This window comes from Callionymus lyra, chromosome 5 (assembly GCF_982586985.1).
Source record: "Callionymus lyra chromosome 5, fCalLyr1.hap1.1, whole genome shotgun sequence".
Classification (NCBI taxonomy): domain Eukaryota; kingdom Metazoa; phylum Chordata; class Actinopteri; order Syngnathiformes; family Callionymidae; genus Callionymus; species Callionymus lyra.
Window position 1 is genome coordinate 25,124,852 of NC_141822.1, and position 24,796 is coordinate 25,149,647.

General features: G+C 40.8%; 2 protein-coding genes across 2 annotated transcripts; both read right to left on the reverse strand.

Annotated features, from left to right (window-relative positions):
- Positions 1-176: 176 nt before the first annotated feature.
- On the reverse strand, positions 177-2,473 carry LOC148079886 (basic helix-loop-helix transcription factor scleraxis-like). Its single transcript, XM_087791598.1, has 2 exons — positions 1,976-2,473; positions 177-1,071 (listed from the first exon to the last, which is right to left on the reverse strand). Exons 1-2 carry the CDS (start codon positions 2,471-2,473, stop codon positions 1,036-1,038), a joined length of 534 nt encoding a protein of 177 aa, XP_087647724.1. The 3' UTR covers positions 177-1,035.
- A 2,502-nt stretch (positions 2,474-4,975) lies between these two features.
- On the reverse strand, positions 4,976-24,520 carry LOC148079887 (von Willebrand factor D and EGF domain-containing protein). The gene is made up of 32 exons (XM_087791599.1): positions 24,345-24,520; positions 21,037-21,221; positions 19,803-20,031; positions 19,666-19,731; positions 18,918-19,150; positions 17,639-17,728; positions 17,423-17,564; positions 17,118-17,335; positions 16,298-16,371; positions 15,623-15,905; positions 15,323-15,525; positions 14,386-15,254; positions 14,178-14,314; positions 13,940-14,101; positions 13,766-13,870; positions 13,237-13,351; positions 11,964-12,226; positions 11,613-11,832; positions 11,392-11,529; positions 9,369-9,734; positions 9,119-9,289; positions 8,206-8,952; positions 8,042-8,137; positions 7,881-7,976; positions 7,720-7,815; positions 7,554-7,649; positions 7,383-7,478; positions 7,224-7,319; positions 5,560-5,655; positions 5,378-5,473; positions 5,189-5,286; positions 4,976-5,115 (listed from the first exon to the last, which is right to left on the reverse strand). The coding sequence occupies exons 1-32, from the start codon at positions 24,424-24,426 to the stop codon at positions 5,101-5,103; spliced, it is 5,979 nt and encodes a 1,992-aa protein (XP_087647725.1). The 5' UTR covers positions 24,427-24,520; the 3' UTR covers positions 4,976-5,100.
- Positions 24,521-24,796: the final 276 nt, after the last annotated feature.

A 24,796-nucleotide genomic window follows, 5' to 3' on the forward strand; every position in this document is an offset into this window, starting at 1 on the left:
TACCTACTTAAAGGTTTTCAAACGACACAACGAAATTCCTAGCGAGTGTTACTCTGTCAACTTGGATCATATCTGGTCCATTTCTATAAGCATCGTTGTCCGTCACTATTAACATGAAGTGTAGATGTAGAGAAGTATTCTAAACTACACTTAAAGTGTTCTGCTGGAGGCATTAAATAGCTGCATATTTGTTTTGTGACAACTTTTTATTTGTTTACAAAAATACATTTTCCTGATCCAATCTTTTATTCCATATAAAAAGAAGTCCACTCCATGTGGTAGATGTTAAGAGGTAGGCCTTTCTAATTTGGTCTGAGGTAGCGAGCAAGTTCTATACCAAATAGTTTGCTTCTGCAATCCAGGAGTCCATGATGCTCTCAACATTTTGTCTAGTGCATCTTACGGAGAAGTTGTGCAACTGCGCAAAAAGTAAACCTGAGGGTTGGTCAACAGTAGGTTAATGTACTTGTAGGCCAACATGAACTATCTAGTTTTTATTTTTTGCATGAAATGTCAGGGACTTATAGACTTTCTATTTTGTGTCAATCACTCAATACAGACACGTAAACACTTCAAAAAACGCATGTTCCGTCCGAGTGACAAAACCCTTCCTTTCTCCGTTAATCTTAACATCAATGATGGCAGCTGTCGGTGAATTTAATGTCAGCCCAGCATTTGACCCGCAGCCCTTTAAAGCAGCGTCACCTTGGTCATCTGAAGGCAACCACTACAGTCGCTCCAGTTACCTCCATGTGACGGATGGTTTATTTTTTTTAGGCGCTGGACACAACGTGGGTGGGTGTTGGAGGTTGTTGGGGTTTTTTCTATTTGTGGGACATGGATATCCAGCCGCCCCCCTCTCGGGTCAGGTGCAACTTAACACATCGGCTCAGGTTTCAGTTCAACCATAACACAACCAGAAAGTGCTTATCAGTGGTAATTGGCTCATCATTTCATCAAAAATATATACATGTACACCATATAAAAACATGTAAACCAAATATATTTGGGAGTCCTTGATCCTTCAACGGCTCTTCAAACAGCAGCCGAGCGTTTCCCACCATCTCTGAGCTGAAAATTAGAAAGACAGTTACTTTATTTGTAATTTTAAATTGAATTATATGGACGCTTATCAGTTGTTTTTTTAACAAGAGCAATCTATGAATATATAAAACGAGTTTCACGCAGCATGGTTATAAAATTTAGGAGACGTCGTGCCAGTGACTCATCTATTTATGACAGCGACACATGTAAACAACAGCCGCTAGTACAGCAACATTCTATGACATTTTTCTCAAACTTTACACGCGTTTTATAGATAATAATGCGTTTGTTCTGCGGAGTATAGGCTAAGAACATTTCCAGCTTAAATTGACATTGAAAAAAAAAAGATTGGTTGAAATACAAAATAAAAGTTGAGGATTTAGCAGCTACAAGACCAATTGCATCAAATAAATATCAGTATTAAACTTTTGAATATGGAATATGGAAAGATGTATTTTTCCATTATGGTCTAATTTTTAGATGAAAGGGTTATAATGATTTTTCTTTTTTAAGTAAAAGTAAGTAATTTTTTATTTGTTCAGGCTTTTCCTTGATTTTCTGGAACTCCTGTTGTGTTATCAGTTTTATCTTGATCTTTAAAGTATATACTTTATTGAATATTGTTTTGATTGTTTAAGTGCTTTAATGTGACTTTTAGATGGCATTATCCTAAGCCTGTATCCTGTAATCCTCTTAAAATCTAATTTCTTAGAGCAGTTATACAATTTCTGTTCTATTTATTATTGTCTTAAAGGTGTTTTTGTTTTATTTTCTCTGAAGTAACCTTCAAGACGCTCATTTCAGTCAAGTTTACTCAAAAATAAACCTGTAAACTAGTTGAAAATGTCTTTAAATGAAGGTCAATTCGTATGTATAATAACCCCAAAAAAAGTTTGTGGACTCCAGTCTAAGATCTTGTTGTTGGACTCACCACTTTCCTCTGGTTGCTGAGGCAGAAGGTACATATAGGCCGCAGGGGCGGCGCGCTGATGACCGCGGCCCCGTTCAAGAGGTTCTGGTACCGAACACACGGCTGTCCGTCTCCGGTCTCATCCCCCAGCAGCAGCACGTTGGCCAGGTGCGAGATGTAGCTGGAGGCCAGACGCAGGGTCTCGATCTTGGACAGCTTCCTGTCGGCCGGCTCGGTGGGGATGAGCGTGCGCAGCGCGGTGAAGGCGGTGTTGACGCTGTGCGTTCTGTCTCTCTCCCGCGCGTTCGCCGCTTGCCTCTGTTTCCTGACGCCGGAGATCCGCGCGTCGCCGCCGCTCCGCCGCCGCCTCCTGCCGCGCCTCTGCGCCCCGCCGCCGACCTCCTCATCCTCCGGGTCTCCTCCCGGGCTGCAGCCGCCGCCGTTGGACCTCCCGTCCGAGGTGTCGCTGTCCAGCTCGTCCAGGTCAGAGGTGAACCCCTCGGTGCCGGTCGACTTCATCCTGCTCGCGCGAGTGTGTGCGCGAGGCTCGAGCATCACTTTATCCTGCAAGAGTGAAAATAGCACCTGCGGCCGAGCAGCTGCCGCCGATCCGGTGACCAGAAAGGGGGTCTCGCGGCGCGTCCGGCCCCCACGGCGGATCCGCATACCAATTGCGTTGAATGACGGGCTGGCTTTCTGGGTCGTCGTTTGTCGCGGGAAAAGGGAAGACAGGTGGAAAGTGTAAAGGGAGGAGAGGAGGCGGCACCTGTTGCTGGAGGATAAATTGGGCCGCACTGATATGGAGATCCTGCGGCCGCGCCGGTGGCAGGTGCAGATTAAAAATACTGGTCGGATCAAACAAACCAGGACAATAGAAGCGGCGAGGAAAAGAAGCAACAACATGGTGGGATTTAAACTTTCAGTGGGTTTACTTTATATGTGGAAGTCACTCGACTAACGCAACACCGCCCCCTGCTGGTGATGTATCCTTGTTTAAATCTGGGGGGTCATCGACCTTTTTGCAGCTGCGAGCTACTCCAAGGGCACCATGGGATCATCACTTTAGAAATAACTTAATATATTGTTTTGGATGTTATATTATGAGATCATTACCAATAGTGCAACAAGAAAGAAAAGGCAACCCATATAAGTTCAACAATGTTTCATTCTACAAACTTTATCTCATATAAATGCGATCTTTTTAAATAAATATGTTGAACTAGGTGTTATATTTCAACTACACAACTACAGTAAATGATGCACTGCATTTCAGATACACTAAACACATTTCATATTTTCCCGTAATAAACTTTTATTTCCAGTGTCTTGAACACAATTTTAGATTTTTTTTTGTGGAAGCAGAAAAGCAAGCACCACACTTTTATTCACTTTAAATTTAAATTGTTTGGATTATTATCTTATAAATAATATGTAATGGGATAATAACCATTCCCTGAAAATGACTCCAGTTGGCCCTCTTGTGGACGAACTAAGATAGCAAGTATGTTACTCAGTTTCGAATTCCATTTACTTCTTAAAATCTACAATATAACGTTTAAATATTGTGTGGCCCTGCTTGAGAACTTGGCCCCTGCAAGGTAGTGATGTCGATTCAAGAAACGCATAAATATTTCCCCCCTTTTATCTTGTATTTTAAAGACACTCACCCACAATAAATAAATTAATCCATTACAGTTACATTTTTAGGGTTGTTAATGTACAGTATATGCAACTGACGTACTTTGTTACTTTATGAACGTAATACTTTGTATATCCGGATGTTATTAAATTGAAAATCCACTAGAGGGCAGTAAATCCCTTTTCTTTTTAATCACTCAAACTGGTTTTGTTGCGACTCCTAATAATAAAAAGCAGGTAAAATGTTGACATTTTATTTATTTTAGTAAATATAATTGCAGTGTCAAGTTTTTGGTTTGCAGATTGTTCTTTGCCCTACATCGTATCCTTTCACGTATTGGCTGATAACGAACCACTTAAGATCTTCTATATGTGTAATATTAAGTAAGTAATTAATAGTCATTTGTAAATAAGTAGAGATCTACTTGTTGTACTCTTAAACACGTACAAAAGTCTTTGTAGCACAAGTTATTACATTTTTCCTCGTCTGATGATCTCGGAGGAAAAGACAAGCAGTTCTTGTTTTGGTTTGAGCAATGATCTGTTCAAAAACAATGTCTACCGGTGTTACTGGGGCAGAGCTAACATGACCTCATTAATCTGTTAATCCTCGTGACCCCAAACTGCCTCAAAGTCACTTCTGACCACAGACACACAGTTTAATTTTAGCTGTTGGTGAAAAAGTAGTCATCGTTAAGTGAAATAAAATCGATAAAATCTAGCTTTTGTGTTATGTTAAGATTTAAGTTGCAATATGTTTTTACAATATTATTATACAAAGAAAAGGTATGCATTTTTTGTATTTATTGGTTTAATTTTTAGCAGTCATGTCTCGCGCCGTAAAACAACAGAAGAGTCTTTTACAAGTTTCATAAACAGATGCTGTATTTGCCAAATAGAGCAGCCTGACATTGCAGTTACACTTTTTCAACACAACATTTTAAATCTGTAGATAGACTATTAAGGTCATCAATGTTCCAGTGCAAGAAGATTTCCTTTTACATTTATTTAACAAGTTCAAGCTCACGCTCCTACCTGAATATTTGTTTACTATTTCCTTCAGCAAACACTTTAAAACATAAAGACGACAAAGGGCAACGTATGTTTTTTCCTTTTATTATTAAAAACAAACGTACAAAGGTTCTATTTAAACCGATTACACGGATATAAAGATATATACAACCGCAAAATGTGACAATATCAAACAACCAAATAAATAACCAGATATACTGTCTGTCTATATCTTACGTTTTGAGGAGATACTGGCGTGTGTGTGAGAAACATTTATTTAAATGATGATAACACCTTTTAAATAGCTTATTTAATATTCTAGATGCTTTTTGATTATTTGCTGTAAAATATTTTCTACTGTTCAATAGTGCATCGACAGAATTATTCACACCAGTGTCACAATAGCTTCTCGTTGAATGGTGAAGGTGACCTTTGACCTCGGCGGGTCATTCCTGTTGAGGTGGAACTGATTAGAGACGTCGGCGTCGATGACCTCATTAACCGACAGGAAGCTGCAAGAACAGGACAGTCGGTTATTGAATCATATTGTCAGAAAATAAAAGTTTGGGAATAAAAACCCTTTACTTTTCTGGAGCAGAGAGAACCGGAGTATCCGCTCCGACAGGCGCAGACGTTCGGTCGGACGCAGCGACTTCCAAACGAGCATCTCTGCTCGCAGTGAGCTGCGAACAAATAAGGTTTATAGTGATGGTGTTTATTGGCAACGGGAAAAGCTTTTAATACTCGTCAAGCACATGTTTGTTTAATACTCACGAATTTGACACAACATTCCTCGCCACCCCGGTGGACAGTGACAGGTGCTGGGACCGACACACTCGCCTCCGTTCAGACACCTCTGCAGACAGTTGGCTGGTGGGAAACACACGTCTTTGTTTTACTACATGGAAAATGTTATCACGTGGATTCATCGGCGTCAAGAAGTTTGATTCTCTTACGTTTTTCACATACGTTTCCTCGCCATCCTGACGGACAATCACAGACGTCCGGACCAACACATCTGCCGCCGTTCATGCACATCGGCTCACACACACCTAAAGGAGGACAGTTAAGAACGTATTACTCATAGAATAATTACTCCTCGGTTTGTTATGAAAGCAGCACAATGTACATTTATTTTAAAGGGCAACTAATATGAAAACCCAACTCTCCTGACTTAGAGTTACTTCTGCCTTTAGGTGTTTTTGTAATGTGTACATTAAGCAGCAAATCTTATTTTTATTATTCGTTTTTAATGTACAAAACAGGATTTTAGGGGTGAGTTTGAAATGTACGAGTCCTTGAATGCAACTTGTGTTTTTGTGACCAGTCAGAGCAGAGTGGGCGTGGTTGCTTGGATGAGATTTGTGCTGTGTCTGAAATCGCATACTTCTCTTAGTATACTAGAAGTTAGTATGCATCAGGATAGTGTACGTACTAACTAGTACGCACATTCTCAACAGATAGTATGTCTCAAATCAAACACTGTCGGTACACACTAACAGGAAATGACGCGACAGATTCTTCTTCTACTTCTATTTAACGATGTTTCAACCAGCTGTTTGAACGCTATCGCCGACACCTGCTGGCAGCACGTTTTGAAAGTTTGGTAGAAGAAATAAAGAAAAAATATGAGAAACTAAATATTCGCGAGATATTTATATTTTTATTATTATTACGTGTCATCCTACTGTTGGCTGAAAATACACCTGTACATATATGAATTTATATGCATATATATATGACGTAACTTCCGTTTACAACGTCACTAAGATGGGTTAGGGTAGATAGTGTCCATCGAACCATACTCAGTTTTGTGTGTGTTTTAGTACGACAATTTAGTGTGCATGGCGCACTAAATTTCGCATACTTAGAATTGAGAATTAAAATTGAGAAAAATACTAAGTTTGAGTACGCAAGTATGCGATTTGAGACACAGCATTCTTCTCAGCCAAAACGGCGCATCTTAAGTGGGCGGTCTAAGGGTATTTTCTAATGTAAATATCTTAATTGAATGAGAGTTTTGTGCAAAACGAAACATACTGATGAGTGTAATAGAGGTCCTAGAACAATTTAAGAGACACTTAAATTGGCACATTAGGTGCCCTTTAATGATTGTTTGATTCAAAACACTTCTAGCAGTCTAAATGTTATACGTGCACGGATGCTCCTCCCCAGATGCAACACTAATAGACTCAGGGACTCAATTATTTCTCGTGCTATTAGACAGAGTTTGGGGGCAGGAGTGGAGTGAGAGGATGATGTTAGTCTATGTAAATCTTTGTATCCATTTTTCTTTGTATCATTTTCTTTGAGTTATTTCCTTTTGATCTATGTTCTTTATACTTTTAAAAACATTTTTATTCCTAAGTATTTAAAACAACGCTGACAATAGTGAGCTCAATAGCACAGAAAGTTTAGAGTGATTTAAAAATCCGTAGTTCAGATCAGCACCAAAATGTACTTATTTGTATCATCTAGCGGACACTTTAGATGTTTTGCTCACAAAGTATTGCCGCTACCAAATCATCTAAAAGTGATACTGACCATCTCTGAAGTGAGTATTAAGTTGTCTATTTTTTAATCTGCAATCAAATGTAGCAAATATAAATGAAGGCATTACTTCTTTCACAGCGACTCCCGGTGTAGCCCTGCGGGCAGGAGCACATGTTGTTCCTCATACATAGACCACCGTTCTTGCAGGGTGGACTGCACACAGCTGCACAACAACAAATAATAACATTATCACACGCAATCCAAATATGTTGAAAAATCCTCTTACCATTTTGACAGTGTGCGCCATAGAAGCCATGAGGACACTCGCATGTGTTTGGTCGCACACATGAACCACCGTTGAGACATCCAGAGGAGCACAAGGCTGCAAAACAACCACCAGATTTTTTATTAATAGGTCCTTGAGGAGCAATAACCCATTGTGTTAACAACTTCTAACCAGTTTCACACGATGGTCCAGTCCAACCTTGTAGGCACTTGCACTCGTCAGGTGACAAGCACTGACCTCCATTGTGACAGTGGCGGCTACATACCACTAGAATCCACAAAGTAAGACATTTAAACATCAATATCATTTTTAATATTTGTCATAATTACAGGCTTACTTGTTTCACACAGAGGCCCAACAAAGCCGTAAGGGCAGGAGCAGATGTGTAGCCCCACACATGTTCCTCCATTCTTACAGGGTAACCTGCAAAGTGCTGCAAAAAAAGTGTTAGTTATCAACCAAAAAACATTTCATATAAAAAGGCAGAACTTCACTTGCCTTCCTGACAGGTCTCTCCATGGAACCCTCTGAGACACTGACACACTCCAGGAGCTACGCAAGACCCTCCGTTTAGGCACTCAGGCTCACAAATAGCTGAGGAGTGAAACAGAATCAAGTAAAGCTGTCGTTGAAGTTTAATCTGTATTGCATTTAGTCACCTGTCTGGCAGTCAAGTCCAGTATAGCCAGGTTTGCAGCGACATGTATTTGGGGCAGCACATTCCATGTTCCTGCCACACGTGTATCTGCACACAGCTTTAAAGGCAAAGGAGTATTTTTGACTGATTCAGCACTGTTTTGCAATTTATTTTTTTTAAATTTACCTCTGCATGTCCGACCGTCGCCTGTGTATCCCACTGGACATCTGCCGCAGACAAAGCCCCCGTCAAGTGTCGGTTTACATGACACACCTGAGAAACACGGCAGGTCTGCACACGACGTTTTCCTCTTGAGAGTAGTCATACCACCCTGAAGGTGTTGCACAGCAGTCGTCCTCTGGAGCGTGGATGAGATTGTCCTGACTGCGGTCGGAAGTGTCATCTCCTGGGCGACTGTTGCCAGAATTCCTGGCACTATATCGTCTCCATCAGCAGAGAACTCGGACTCAGGGAGGGAGAAGGACATAGCAGTGAGCGCTGAGGAAAGTGGGAGGGCTGGACGTGGGGGCAACCATGGTTTAGCTCGAGTGGTTGTCAAGTGGTTCAGCGGAGGGTGAGTTTCTAAAGGCTTCCACTGGGTCGACGTCTCAGACGGAGGTGGGGTTACCTTTGTGTGTGTTTGGAAGCTGACAGGGCTGCTTTGTTTGCTGGTGTGTGTTGTCTTGTGGTCGGCTTTGAAGTTTCTGGCTACAGTAACTGCCTCCCTTCGCCCTGTTCCTCCTCCACGCCCCGGAGGAGAGGCTATGCGGGGAGCGTTGTCTCGATTTGCCCTGGTCACAGAGGAGGGCTGGTGTTTGATGACGTGACGGCCGGGGGCTTCAGGTAGGTGTAACCGAGAAACCCTTGTCTGGCTGCTTCCAAGCGGGGATCGGCTGACCTTGACTGTCTGATGATGATGCCGGTAATTTGGACCTGATGAGAAAATTCAGTTTTTTTCTGTTCAAACCAGTATACAATATTTGTGTCATTCTCCAAAACCTTAAAGCAAACGGGTTTTAAGTAAAATAAATAATATAAAAATACAGTAGAGCCGTGACTTTGGCTCCAGCAATGTCACTTATAGAAACGTTTTTGGTACCTTGCTTAGGGCCCTTGGTACAGATGCGTCCATTGCCATGTAGGCCCGGTGGGCAGCGGCCGCACACATACCCAACATGCGGCGGTAGACGGTTTATGCACTGAACTCCAGGAAAGCACGGTCTACTGGCACATGTGGCTGAAACATTAACAGCAGAAGAAGAGCTCGACCCTGTGGACGGGAAAAAACTCTTTACGTTTAGAACTGAATTAAATAGGTTTTGTAGTGAATACAGTTTAGTTGTACTTACCAACAATTACATTTTTTGAAATGATGTTTTCAAGTTTGTGTGTTTTGCCGATCACTTCTTCTAGTTTATCTTTTAAGGTGTCATTTCTTGTGGAGTTCTTTTGATCATTTGTTTTCCTCACAACCTCTTCCCCAGATCGACTGGATTCCCTTTTCAATCCAGCATCAACTGAGTTAAGGATCTTTCCAGGAGTTCTTCTAAAAGTCGAGGCCTTTATTTGACTTCCACCTGTCTCAGCCCTAATTCCTGCCGTCTCATCCTCACCAGCAGGGGTCTTCTGAACAGTATTTATCTTTGTTTTCGCTGGAAGTTGAACATCTGTTGTCTTGTAGAAGCTTTTTCTTGGAGCAGCTTTGGAAATCATGACTAGAAAAAAGAATAAAAAATGTAGGGTCACACCAATGATCTGTGATCGATCAATTGCTCATCAGTTTCACTTCGCTTTCCCCCTGTCTGCTTCACATTGTTGCTCAGAATGAATGATTTCCGGACAAAACCTAAGCCAGATTGTAGATAGGATTTTATCGCAAAGCCACGTTTCATTTTGCTGGATCCATGTCTCATGCTGCATAGTGTTTCCTCTCAGTACGATCATTCCCAATCCCACCAGAGAGAACAGATTGTCTTCATCAAACTCATCTATCAATCCATCTCTGTTGAAGGCTTATATCCTGAATCATTCTTTATGTCTCCGTGTTAGAACTCTGGCTTCCAACTCACTATTATTGTCTTATGTTAGACTAATAAATATATAATATATAATGTTTCATGCATTCTCTGTCGAGCTTTGGGGGGGGTGAGTAACCAATAGCAAAGCTGGTATAGGGCACTACATGCATTCATAGAACGAGGGTTATTACTGTAACCTTGAGTCTATGCTTGCATATAGTTAAGTGTAATTTAAATATAGCAAATAGCATATTTACATAAATCATGACTGAAAAAGACTTTGCTGTGGATGTTAAGTTATGTTGATCACTTTATTTTGTCTTCAGCAGTTCAATTCATAAACCTAAACAGTCTGGAACTTCCTTTCCACCCTGTACTTTGTTGACAAACTGCCCAAATCTCTCCGAACTAAAACAAAGTTTTTCCCATGTGAATATTTGATAATGACGCAGTAACTGATCTTAACTAATTCAACCTACGTGTTGACACACTGGAGACATATGATATTCATCATTTGATTTCAGGCTGAAGTACTTTTAAATTTGATTGACCACTTAACACCTTGAATGATGTGATGCACTCGTGGGTCGAACAGGATGATGACATTTAGACGAACAGGGATTTGTTCTTTCGCCAAGTTCAGCATTAGAGAGTCACAGTTTTGGCCCTGGTGTGCAGTTTTGAAAAAAAAAACGTTTCAATTTTGTACAAACCGGTTATTATGATGGCTTATACATCATCTTTTCATTAGATTTTAGAATTAGATCATCTAAATCCAAAAACATGTACTCATCTAAGACCGGACAATCTTTTTGAACTAGAAGCAAAAACCCCTAACACATTTGTTATCGATTATAAAAAGAATATATCATATTCAAATTCTACATTCATTCATACAAAATGTCTGCACCAAAACAAATATACAGAAGTTTTTGATCTAGGTTGCTGAGTTGAAAATCTACTTAAAACAACGAGGACAAAAAAAAATCACAATAATAATTCATCATTGTGAAACTAGATTTACATTATTTTTTGTACTTTGCGTAAAGGGGGCAGAAGACCCTGTAAAAATGAAAGAATGTAAATGAAATATATACCATTTAAAATCACTTTTTTTTTAAAGAATGCATTTCAGTTGTAAGACTCATGATCTAACTTGGACCTACCCTGTTCTTTTCTCTTCCTTTTTCATTTATGTTTGTCATTTCCATTGAAGTATTTTATTTGTTTTCCTTTTCTGCAGAAATTTATACCAGACTCATGTGGGCAATGCAGAGTGTGCAGTCAGCTAGTAAGATCATAAATATGTATTGAATCTAAAAAAAAATAAGAATACAATATCTGCACCACTTACCCTCACACATGGTTCCATTTCCCAGCATGCCCTTCGGACATGGGCTGCAGCTGAAAGAGCCGAAGCTGTTGAAGCACTGGACTCCGTGAAAACAGGGCTTCCTCTCACACTCATTGATGTCTTCCATGCAGTTTTCGCCTGACAAAAAAGGAGATCAACCTTCACTTGTTTTCCCTCAAAATTTGCTCTAAAGGCTGTTTAATCTTGTGTTCATCTCTCACCTCTCAGACCGGGACCACACTCGCATCTGAACCCACCGACGGTGTTGGTGCAGGTTCCACTTCCACACGGCGAAGACAAACACTCGTCCACATCCTGACTACAGAGGTCGCCATGGGTTCCATCCGGACATAGACACAGGTACTTGCCACTGCCAGGTGGTTGGTTGACGTCTGTCACACACGTACCGCCTGTGTGACAGCCACACGGCACCACAGTGATCTGGACAAGAGAGGTTATTTTTATGAAATACACATAAATAATGTCTACAATAATGTATATAATTCTCACATTTTCATACCTAAATAAAAAAAGTATTTTGGCAAAAGATGTGATTTGGAGTTTTGAACTACCTCGACGTAGACGGTGCTCTGGGCATTGCACTCATCCGAGAGACTAAAGCGAAAAGAATGATGCTCCTCTACGTCCACAGACAGCGGGACCCTCCAGATCAGGAGACCGGCCGGGGACAGGATAGCGCCTCTGGGTCCATCCTCCATTTGGAAGAGAAGAGCCGAGCCCTCCGGATCTGACACTGCAAACTGGAAGACGAAGTTCTCCCCGGCGAAGGTCCACAAATCGGTTTGAGGTGGGAGGAAGGCTGGCGGCTCATTCACTGAAAGTCAGAAGAGAAAGAATGTTAACTTAATAGACAAACAATTGATCAAATATCTGTCATCTCCAGATTTTTTCGAGGTTCCATTTATGATACTCTTGCATCATTCTTCACTAATTTTAACTTAATTGACATTAAAAACAACGAAGGCCCAGAACAAGTCAGTTTTAAACACATGTTTTGCCTTAAGGGCTCTTCTATAGTCCAACTCCAGCTTTCTTAGATCATCAGAACAAGATCATGTTGCTACTTAGATCACACGTTTTCTCAACAGATGTCCCACTGGAAAGGCGTCGGGGAAACAGCTGCTTCTTCTGACATGTTTCTGGGAATCATTTTATATGTACAAGTAATCCTGTTGTATTGAGGTTACTCATGGTGGCTTTGTATTTTCACTACAAGGTCGATTTCTACTTACTGAAACAGGAACGGGAACAAATCTATCAAATACAAACTATAATTTTAAATGCGATTTTTTTTTTCTTTGACCTGAATGATCACAAAAGCTTTTGTGGTCCTGGAGTCCTCATTTTGTACAGGCTAAAGCCCAGGATGTCATTTATTACTCAAAATCTTCTGGGGGCTTTTAGTCATATCACCTCCCCTTTTTACCTGGTAAGTGACAAGTCGGAGCATGCTGGGAAAAACCGTCCCTTTGATCTGCTGATGGAGATAAACAGGATCTGAGTGGGCCTTTGTGACTGACACTTCCCCAGTTCTGCGTTAAACACTGTTTTCACTGTAATTTATCGTCTCTGGGCCCGGAATCAGGAATTCACCACCTCCTTTGGGGTCGGCCTGGACTTTAAAAAGAACCCGCACCAGCTGTTATCTGTTGCTAATAAAAAGTTGCTGATAAGTATCATTTAGAAATTGTTAACTTAACAGATGTTGCAGCCTGATTGGATCTTCAATGAATATCCCGAGAAAATTCTGCAGAAGTAAATTAACACTGTATTTCATAATTTCAATACAAATCTTAAATAGTCCTGCATAAAGAAAATGTATACCTTGGTTCACTGACCAGGTGAATTTGGAGTGGGTTGGGTCGCAAAGAAGGCAAGGGCTGCCAGGATTGGAGTCGCCCTCCATAAAACACATCCCATCTATGTTGCATGTTCCCTCCTGGATCATAGAGAAGTAACAAACACAAGTTAGGGTTTGCTCTCGTTTCTTGTACAAGCAAAGCTCTGTGGCTAAATTCACCAACAGATCAAATTAAATATACAATCAGAATTAAGAAAGAAAAACTTTAAAAAGCAAAACCCCAAAATAAAAAGACAACAAATAAAAAGCTCTAGCAAAAACATTAGGATAAGTTCAATGTAGACATTGTCCAAAGAAGAAAGCAGTAAAGCAAAGGAAAAATAAATATATTGATCAACCTTATTGCATGTTAATTTACACATTTAGTTGATAAATAAAATGTGTTGTTTCAACACTGGCAATCAAATTTTCGGATTATGATCGACATTATTGCATAACTTTGGAAAAAAACAGGTGGCAATTAATATAACACCCCCTTTTCATTTGAGTTACCTTTAACTTACAAAGTCCTGAGCCTGAAACCTCGCACACTTGACACACTCCATCAAAGATGGTCAGCACCTTCACTTGGCTGTACTGAGACCCGTCATTGGTCACCTGGAATCAGAACAGGATGGCTCAGTATCAAGGAAAGGGCGATGAATCTTCGTGACGTGAGATGAAAACCTTTATTTCCCAGCGTGCGTATGGTTTGTCATCCATCATGAAGTCTTCTGTGTTGACTGCAGTATTACTCAGAGAGGGGACGGCACAGTCCAAGGCCTTTGAGCTGAGAAAGACGGCTTTTGTTCGTTGTTTTTCACTAGGAACCCACCTGTCGTTCACATACTACAAGCACGGATGGAAGAAGTTTGGATTATTTATAGCAACTTGGGAATAATATTTCAGCGATGCGATTCTCCACCTTTAGTCTTGTAGCGTGACAGCTCAGGTCCAGAGAGTCGATAAATCCAAGGCCGAAGACCCTCACCATGCGACAGTTTGACGACCTGATATCACACAACCCACCATTCTCCATGTCTGTCAGCTCAACTGGTTGACCTATGGGAGGATTGATAGTGTAATAAACAACAAGAAGTTTAGAATTCAGCTCAGTGTCACTCATTACTCACTCATCGCAAGACTGCAGTCATAGAAGCTGTAACCACGGTTACACTGACAGCCCCATTCCGTACACACCCCATTTCCATTGCAGAGGTTTGGACATCGCAGGGCTGTCACCACCTCCCCTGGGTCAGCATGTAGCTCCATTGCTCGCAGAGTCCTGTTTTCTAACAGCCTTCGCTCACATTCGTTCTCCAGGTACGGCAGCAGAGCCTCGTCCCAGCCTAGGTCGTCCTTCAACTGCAGGTCCAGAACACACAGATCCACTGCCTCATTAAGGCGTCGGCCAAGCAGCTCGTGGCAAACTGTTCCAACGGTAGAATTAGCCAAAGCCATCTGGCACACTTCCAGAGCTTTGGATGATGTCAAGCCACTCGGCGTGGGCCAGCTGCCCACGACCTCTGGCCTTGCAACTTCAACATGATCCTCAGGAAAGAAGTAGGCAAGACTATCCAGAGCAGCCTGGTTAAGGCTTTGATGTTTAAAGACCGGTTGAAATTCATAAACAGCCTCCCTCTTTGACCTCTTCGTCGAAATCAGGAGTTCATCGCGGAATTCCAGCTCATCATCACTCAGTGGCCTCCTCTCATTATGGACATGAAATTGATGAGTGTTAAAAGAAGACATGTTTAAGATGCCTTCCTCTCTTTCGGGTCTCCTTTTGTATTCTTCCGTCACATCCATCGAGGGGAACAATGAAGTGTAGTCCACGTTATCAAAAGAAATACAGTCTGCGTGGCCAGAAGGATGGTAGTAGGTTTTCAGTCCTGCAGAACCAGAGGCGGCAAAGGCTTTTTTGCACATACAAAATGGCCTTCTATAGGCTGGTGCTGACCCAAGTGGAAGCTTGTCGAACAAACTCTCTCCAGGAGGGATCCTATAGGATACACAGAAGTGTTAAACTTCAGAATAAAACAAAAACTTTATTTAGATCCCTGTTATTACCTCCATGCCTCCAAAAAGCGAGCCAAGTCATCGTAGCCATAGATCTCTCCGTTAGATCCATGGTAGTCATTGTTGCCTTTACGGTCAAAGGTTCCACAAAGTCCCCGTGTGTTGCCGTAGTCGATGCTTGGGGCCCGGATGGATAGACTCATTCCCCACTCGCTGATATCGGCCCTTACAAAGGCCCCGGAAGGAAAGATCATCTACGAGAGATTCACAGGTATTCTAACATTCCCTTATCAAGATTTAGAAATGACATAAGTAACGATACTGTAAATGTGAAAATGTTCGGATACCTACGGTGACTTTCTTTCCTTGGTGAGATTCAAGTATCTTGACCGCGCCGACTAGATCCTGATCATCTCCCAACTTCTTCACGGTAAGTTGCGGCCTTGTCTCCCGTTGCTGTCCATTGCACATGTCGAAGGTGACGACTTCGTTCCTCTCTCGCACCGCGACGCCGCAGTTGCAGGCCACCGCATAATGTCTGCTGCCACAGTCCCACTGTCGGGAGTGGACCTGGAAGTCCCGAGCAACACTCTGATAGAGTACAAAGGTGCCCGTTTGGTGGTTCTCATATCGCCTGGATAAGTGCATAAAAATGTTAGTTGAATTTTCCTGGTTAGTTTTGCTACGTGCCTGTAACTGGACATTACAATAATTGATTAAAGTCTCCATTTAAAAAAAAATTTATCCTTGAATGTATTCTATTAATATAACAGTCAGCCATTAATGACTCATTGCTCTCGACCTAACCCAAGAGTGTCAACAAGATTGGTAAGGGTTGACTTGCTGTATTTTAGACAACGTTATTTTAATCATATAAATATAAAATTGAATTAAGTTAAAGAAGAACTACAGAAGTCTCAACATATGAGTCTTTGGGTGCCTCCACTGTTAGAACGGTGTAATTGCAACAACTTGTTCTGGTCATAATGGTTATTCCTCAGCAGTGTATTTTAAAACCTGGATTACCTGCCATCCAGCGTAATAATATGTGGGTCAGTCAAGGAGTAGCAGGTAGAAGTGGGAATGTCCTGAACTGTGACCTGAGGGAGGAGAGAACAAAGATGTGGGGATGATCTTCAGACTTTGATCTTTTTCCTTTTTTTTTCCTGCATGGAAGAACTTGCCTCTACAAGGGCCACACTAAGACAAGAGATGTGCAGGACTGTAATCATGTCCTTTACAAACTGGTAGGTGGTCTGCTTATAAGCCTTTACCAACAACCTTAGGTGAACTTGATTTTCCTGAACTACATATGAAGAGTGGAAATATTTGATTCGAATTTTACCAAAATATACAATTTATGAAAGCACACCAAACACCAGTACATAAGAAAACAAACTTGTTTAAATTCTATAAACAAAGACATATACCTGACAAGTTACAAGATAGATTAGGGACTTTGCAGTGACTTTGTTCGGGTCAAGAGTCAGAGCAAAACTCATATTATGTTTCCTCAAATGTTTCTAAAAAGCTCCCAGCTTAACCTCAAAGTGTCATCAGTGACATCCTCTCCAATTCTTGCCCAAATCCCTTAAAAGTCTGCCCGGATCCCTTAAACACACGCTGTTAATTAAATTCTGAAAACCCGGCATGTTTGAGTTTAAGTTAATCTAAAACATTGAGTAGTTTTTCAGGAGTCTCTTGTAGGTATTTGAGGGTCTAATTGAAGCTACTTGAGGTCTTTTACGGACCTTGATGAAGCTTTGAAGGATTCCTGGGAAACATTGTGAATACGATTTCTCATAACAACAATTTTTTTGGATTAATTTGATTTTTCGAATCTTACCTTAAGTGATGTGGGAATGTAGCTTCTCCAGAGCCGCGGTGCACCGGGTCCTGGCAGGGCACTGATCAAGCTGGGTCTGTTCCCGTCACGTGTGAAGTCAGTCACAGCGGTGACATAGAATTGGGCCTGCCCGCAGCTGCCTGTCGTACAAGGGGCTGACTTGAGCGCCACCTGGCAGGCGGACAAAGCCACGTTGCCAACTTCGTGTCTGAGGCTGTCTGTAGGTGGAGACGAACAAAGTGGATCACTCAGAGGGAAAACATATTGTTTTATTTAAGCACAACAAATCATCTGATGACACTGACCTGGATCTTGAACACTCAAACTCAGCGGGAGCTCACACTGGTCACCTTGGCCTGGCTGGAAACATGGGATGGGAACCGTGCTGTGGACGCTGACTGCATGCTCCTGACCGTTTTCTGTGAGGTGAAGCTTATCTGGAGTAAACTAAAAATAAAATAAAGTCTTTTTTTTTTCCCTGAGTTCAATATCATACAATCAATCCTTCAATCTTTATTCACCTTTAACCCAGCGTAGAAACTTTCACTCTCTTTTGGAGCAGATCTGCTGTCAGTGTAGTTGGCTTGAAAGGTTGACACACTGCAGGAATACTATAAGCAAATGACATTAAATAAATAATTGTAGTGTAGTGCAGGTGTGCGTAAGTTTGTGCCTCAAAAAAAGGGGAAAATAAATAAACACAGATGCAAAGCTGAGACTGATGTAATACAGAGAAACTCGAGGGACATCAGCAGCTGCTATTATTTTACATAGAAATAGAAATGTTCAAAATTGTCGGAGAGATGCAGATGTCGTTGTTTACGACAAAGTTCCAGTGGACTTCATTCATCTCATATCTCTAAATATCTCATTTATTCAATTATTTTCATATGAATGTCATGATATTTTCCTCTGCCAAGGACGTTTACTAATTTTGACTTTATAAAACATAGTATATGACTTAAACAAAAAGTGGTGTTAAAGGGTTATAGCATCACTTAAAGACACTTATTATTGACACAAAGACTAAATCACAATTTATCAAGACCCCAATGTCCTGTTTTTTCTTGTTTTTTTTTGCTGTGAGCAAATATAATTTTTCAATTGAACTTTTTAAAAATGTATTATATTTAATTCTGCTTTTTACAGAGACATGGAATGAGGCCCTTGGCAGAGAGTGTACCTATGCTTTTTTCAAGGTAAGAATCCAGTTGAAATAAACACTCCCACCGGAACTGTTTTCTCTTTTCTTATCAAATATAGTAAAAAAAAAACGTATGCGTAAATATTTGCATTAGATAGCTAAAATAAAAGACACATGGAATACAGCTGACTTATTATTTATGTCTTTCTTTTATTCCCAGGTGTGGTTGACTGCGCCCAAAGAAAACTCACTCACTGACAACCTCCGACCCCGCCAGAACGCACCATCAACATCTGTTAGAGATGAGCCCTGTGAGAATCCCAAGGCCCTTAAAGACTCCACCAAGACAGCTGCTTTAATTGAAATAGTGACATCATCCACTCTCACTAGACTCCGCTTCTTTCCCTCCAGCTGTAACTCAAAATTTATTGCTGCCACAACTAAACTAAAACATAAAGCGTGGAGATTTGAATTTGAAGAATGTATCACGGCAGATTTAATGCTTTTGATTTAAACAGTTTTGTCTGTCTTCTACTGTTTTCTATAAGCCAATACTTGTGGACCATGAATTTTTGCTGAGGGTTAAGATGATACAAAGTAGTCCGCAAGAGGTTAAACCCTCCATGTGTGACCCCAACAAATCTGGAAGGAATTACCTTTTCCCCCAGCCTGAAGTGAACGCCGTCCATCTCCACCAGAGAGAAAGGCTTCAGTGTGGATTCTTGCCTGATCTCTGCCTTCATGCTCTGGCCGATGTGTCTGGCCCAAACCACTTGGAAGGCCAGAGGTTGGCTCCATGGTGGCGGCATGAAAGAACACTTTAGGTGGACGCTGTGACCGATCAGTTCGGAGGTAATGACCGGTCGCGACAGAAGTGATGGCAACGTGGCTGCAAACAGAAAAAAGATGAATTAGGCTTCAGGGGATAAATCAATACTTGTTTAGTGGTAAAAACAACTAAAAGGGATGCAGATTTCACGACATGTCAAATCTTCAAAAGGCTGTTTTTCAGAATTTTTTTCAGATAATATTATTTTCCTTGACACAAAGACATAAGGTTTAATTCATATCGCCTTTTTTCGGCTCTCCAATCCATAGCAGTTTCAAGATTTGCATGCTGTGAATTTCATGGAAGGCTGGTCAATATCTTCTCCTGCATATGTGGTACAGCTGCGTTTCCATCAAGAATTTCACCTTCAATGTCAAGTCATAAAACTGGTTGCTGTTCGTTTATAAAAGAAAGTTTGATGAATTATCACAAAGAATTCCTCCTGGAAACATATGCACTACAGTATTTTCTATTCTAGATGTCACCTATCTTTCATACTTCCAACAATGTTTGCAAATAGGACCTTTAACCGTTTGGTTTTAGATCAATAGATTGATGAGCTCAGCGTTTTGTACCTTTGCAGCGCCCGTTGACTTCTACTTCCCCTCTAGGGCATAGTCGTGGTCCTGGCTCTGAAACGACTGGAACCCAAATAAACTCTTTATTATGCTGCTTCGTGTGTTGTAAAGATCAATAACAGTGAGTGGGTCACCTTTAGCACAGTAGCCCATACACCCCTGTGTGGGCTGCAGGTAGTAAAGCAGGAAGTCCCCACAGTTTCGCACAGTGATGGGGATGCGGAACAGGCAACAGTCCTTGGCACTGCCGTGAAAGAATTGCCAGGTAGCACAGGCAGAAAGCTGCCGGATCTCCCCAGGTCGAGGTAGAGGGTTGTCTTTCAGAGATAGCCATACTGGAGCTTGTGTTCCACAGCGATTCATCTGCAACGGCAAAAAACAAGAACACATTTCAGGTTTATATGTTGCTGGCTGAAGTACTTGGTGTTGCCCTGGTATTTTTACAAGATACAAAACCAGGAAGAGAAACTCTAGGGACATCAGAAAGAACTATGTCCCTTTAACATACTTGTTTGGATAATATTATTTCAATTAACAGTGTATTAACCATCTTACCCCATATTTAGAATTATTTTAACTAACATGGATACTATACATTTTATTTACTACTGATTTAAAAGTGTGCTAGCATCGTTGTTTTCTTGTCACTCTTATGAGTAAGAATTTTAGGAACTGATTATTCCGGAATACAATCTGGATCAACAAATCTTTTTCTCGCTTTGTTCAGAGAACTGTAGCATAACCTAAAGTCTTTTCTAATGCTAAAAAATTTAGGTAATTAAATAGATTAAATTAATATAGGACAACAGTATCGGGTTACATTCATCGGGACATGGTAATGAGAGACTTGTTGCAGGCTGAAGCTCTCAGAGTCGTTTTTTTTATATAATTCTTTGAACATGGTTTTCCCTACATTAAATCCCTTCATTGAGTGAAATGTTGACTGTTTTACTGTTTTATTTATTGTTTAGCTTTCAATTTGTGGTGTAGGAAGTTAGTCCTTATTCATTGGGGGAGGGCTTTTGTCAGGTTAAATGGGAAAAGGTAAGACAATGGTTGAAACAGCTTAAGTTATGAAATATCTTCCTGATGTTCACTTGAATTCTACAATAGCAGCTTTGTCACTGAAACTTTTCAAGTCGTTTTTCATGTATGTTTCAGCTATCGTCATCCTAACACATCCCCAGACCGCCAGAGGAGCCACTGGGAAAGGATAGTTTCTGTCATGTGGCAAGAGAGTCGATGGCACTAAGAGAAAACAGATTTCTATGTGGTCATAGCTTGGTGCGAGAGAACTATTTTTCCTTTCATTTTCATTTTCATTCAGAGAAACTTGTAAAACAAAACAAAACACACAATAAAACTTGCCTCTACACAGGTGGTTGGCATTTCTGCCGGCTTGTTGTTGAGCTTGAATCTGTACCATCCTGGTGACAGCGAGTGATCACAGACGAGGTCTTGGATTGCTGTGTTCTGGATCTCTGTGGAGTCAAAGGTGACACTGCGGTGCGGGCTGCGGAGCGTTCGATGGCCTCCAGGAAAACACTCTGGTGCTGATGAGGAAGAAGGAATGGAACCTTGTTTTATTGTTGCCATGTTATAGAGGAAGAAAGGTTATATTGTTAAACATTTCTGATGTGATGACTGTCGCTCTCCTACAGTGGGCCTGTGGTTTAGTTTCATTACCGGGAGTTGTGTAAAGACAGATGTGACACAGACTAAACAAAAAAAGGTCACATTGTCATGGGAACAATGTAACTTCAACCATAAATAATCAACATCTTGTTCAAGTTTTCTTGCCTGGCTTCATTTTGCATAATACATCTAGTTACATACATTTTAAGTCATACACTCTCTGCCAAATGATCATTTTTTAAACATGTTTGAGTCACAACTTAGTCACAGTTGTGACTTCCCTGAAGGGTTTTCCTGGAGATGAAACATAAAGTTACAAATACAACATCATAGTTAGTTGTATCTTTATTAAAATACTAAATAAAATAGTATATTAGCTAGGGAAACCTGGTGTTGGCCAGGTATAAAAATACATTTTAAAACCAAGTAACCAAAACATCATGAAAAGAGAGTGGGAGGAGTTAAGTGAGTAAGTTTATGGGCCTTATAATTGCTGAAAGGAAACCATCTCTATTATGCATTTATTATGCTATGAAATTCATTGAAAACAGACCTTTTTGATTTGTTCAGGGGCTCTTCTGAAATCATGAAAATCCCCCCTACTCGCCATGAGTATTTAAGCTCTTTTTTTCTTTGTGAAATTGTGCATATTTAAATGTTCGTTTAACCCCCCTTACAGTGGCTGTAATGCTGGCAACTTTCCTAAAGTCATATGTAATACATTGAGTTTATAAGTAATTATAATAAAAATGTCTTATAGGTTTATTTTCGCCCTCTTTCAGCAGCCCTCAAACCAATTGTCGAGCCAATTGTGAGTGCATACGACTCAAACCCCTGCTATATTGTATACATTATACACCTGTAGATAATCTTTCTGCATATCATGTTCACAGAAAGGAAACTACTTCTTTTTGCTGAGGGTCTGTATTATACACCAACAAGCTGCTCTTCATATAAACATCAATAACTACATTAACTTATAACAACTTCTAGTTAGCTTGGAAAGTACAAGGTCAGAAAAAATCTGTTGTTCTTTTTATTCCCAGTTGCTCTCCACGGTGTCAGCAGGTGTTAAGGTGGAGAGCAGGAAACGTCATGTCACCCACAGATTTGATCTAATTTGCTAACAATAACAGACATTCCTGCGACCCTCTCTCTTCTGACCTCTCCCCGGGACCAGATACTGAAGCCAATGGCGCATAACAAGCCCCTCTGAACTCGTGCAGCTTGAGGCCAATCTTTTTTTTTTTTAAACAGAACAAGTCATGGAATGAGCTAAAGCTGAAGGTCTTTTTTAAAAATAATACAAAACTTTCTGTCCAGTCATGTTTCGTCTGGGACAAGAGGAAAGGAAAACAACGGGGTGTTTAGGAAGGTTTTAAAAGCTGGGCTTTACGTTGACAGCCCCTTGAAAGCAAATGTTCATGTTTACCTCATCTTTAAGCTCTGGTCCACCAGCTCCCCTGGCAGGATTTGAGGTCGAAGGTTATCCAAACAACCAGATTTTCAGACAGCAAGACAACTGACGAGGCTCTGGCTGCTGGTTAAACTGTTCCAATTGGCGAGTTAATGAGTTTGTCGAGCTGGAAGATGGCTGGGAGTGAGCTGATGAACTGGGGAGGGAAGGGTCCCACAGTGGAGGGGGGGGGGTGCACACCATTTTCCTAGGAAACTATTTTGCACGGCATTGGGTTATCTTAGGTAGCTATTGTTCCCTCGCAAGAACTCCTTCCCCTAGGATAAAAAAAAAAACCTGCCCAATAATGTTGACACTTAAAGGGTCATTATACTGTTATTACACCACAAATGCTTGTTTGTCAATTTTTGGGCGTTGTCTTTATGGTGGTCCTAATGTTTATGACTCATGCTTTGATGTTCAAGTGAACCCCCAGGAGACAGAGATACAGACAGGCTTGTTGGTCAACAGCTGCACGTTACAAGCAAACCAACAGTTTTATTAGGCTCGACAGAAGTTTTTCACCATTAAATTGCTGTTTTTAGATTCTAATTTGTTATGATTTCATTGTTTTAGTTCCTTTTTTGTTACATTTTTTGACTTAACGTCACCTATTCTTTCTGTCTTTTGTCAAGTTGCAGAGTGTTCGTGGTTCCAAACCAAGGACAAGTGAAGAGTGATGGGAATGCAGCCTGTGTCCAAAGTCACACAAAACTACTCAACAAAAAGTCTTCCTTCAAGGCAAATGTATATATATATACAGGATTAAAGCAATGCCTAACTGTTCCAGAGAAACGTTATTAATTATCACTATTTTCTAAACTTAATAATAATGAGCCGCGGATAAAACAAATTAATAAGAACCCCTACCGTCCAGGGAACGCTTACTGTATATACACACATATAGATATACATCTAGATATACAGCATATAGTTGTTAGACAACAGACTCGTTGTCTATAACAAATCCAGTTTTTTGACAGGATAAATTATCCTCACTTTATAAAAGTATGTTTTGTTGCAAAGTAGAACACGGTGCACCTCACTTCAATAAGATAATCGAATCTTATACGGTATCAGATTCTCACAACTCAAATTCTGATTTCATTTAATTTGAACATTTAATTTAGCCATCATTTATGACTGGTATGGAACTGTAAAACATTTTTAGAATAGTGAAACATTTAAGAATATTTAGCAGGTGTATCACCCTGTGGTTCTGGTAGTATATGTCATAACAATTCATCCACCATCGCTCAGAAAATCAATAATGCAATGAGGTTGTAAACACGTATTCAGAGCCAGACACAAAAAGTATATAATTTACGTTATGTAAGTGTAGATAGAAATATATGTACGTGATTTTCCTTGGTATCAGAAATATTCACAACAGTTTCATAGATTTTATAAATATATAATATCAGTTTTCCCTTTTCTTAGGAGCCTTAAACAATTTAAATTATACTTTATATTCCTTAAATATTTATTTAGAAATGCTTGACTTGGTTTTGACTCTACAAACCAAATGAGCTCACAGCAGGTTCCCTCCTATGATGCGTAAAGGTGAACTCCGTAAACCACGTACCTTGTTGCGCAAAGATTCCAACGCACAGCAGAGTGATGCGCAGATATCCGCCGAACATCGACGCAAACGCTGAGAGTTCCATGTTTAAAACATCAGCAGGAACAGCAGGATCCACTCAGTCGTCTGGTCCCATTTAAACACTCAAGAGTGTAGCGGTTCTGGTCGAGCTCCTCACGAAGTTTGCGCACCGCTCGCTCCTGGTGCGGGTCTCATGTGCGCGGACTGTGGAGGGAGAGGAGGACGGAACCAGTCACGGTGGGAGGAACTTTCCTCTTGTCTCGCTCCGCTGAGGAATAATAGATCCTGACACAAATGACTGTTTATTAGGAACTGAAATAGTGGATGGAACCACCAAGAACGTGCCGTTTACACTCGCTTCCGCACGCGATCCCCAATGTTCCGGATCATGGTTTGAAGTCTCGCCTCGTACCTGTAAACATTCAACTTCCCTC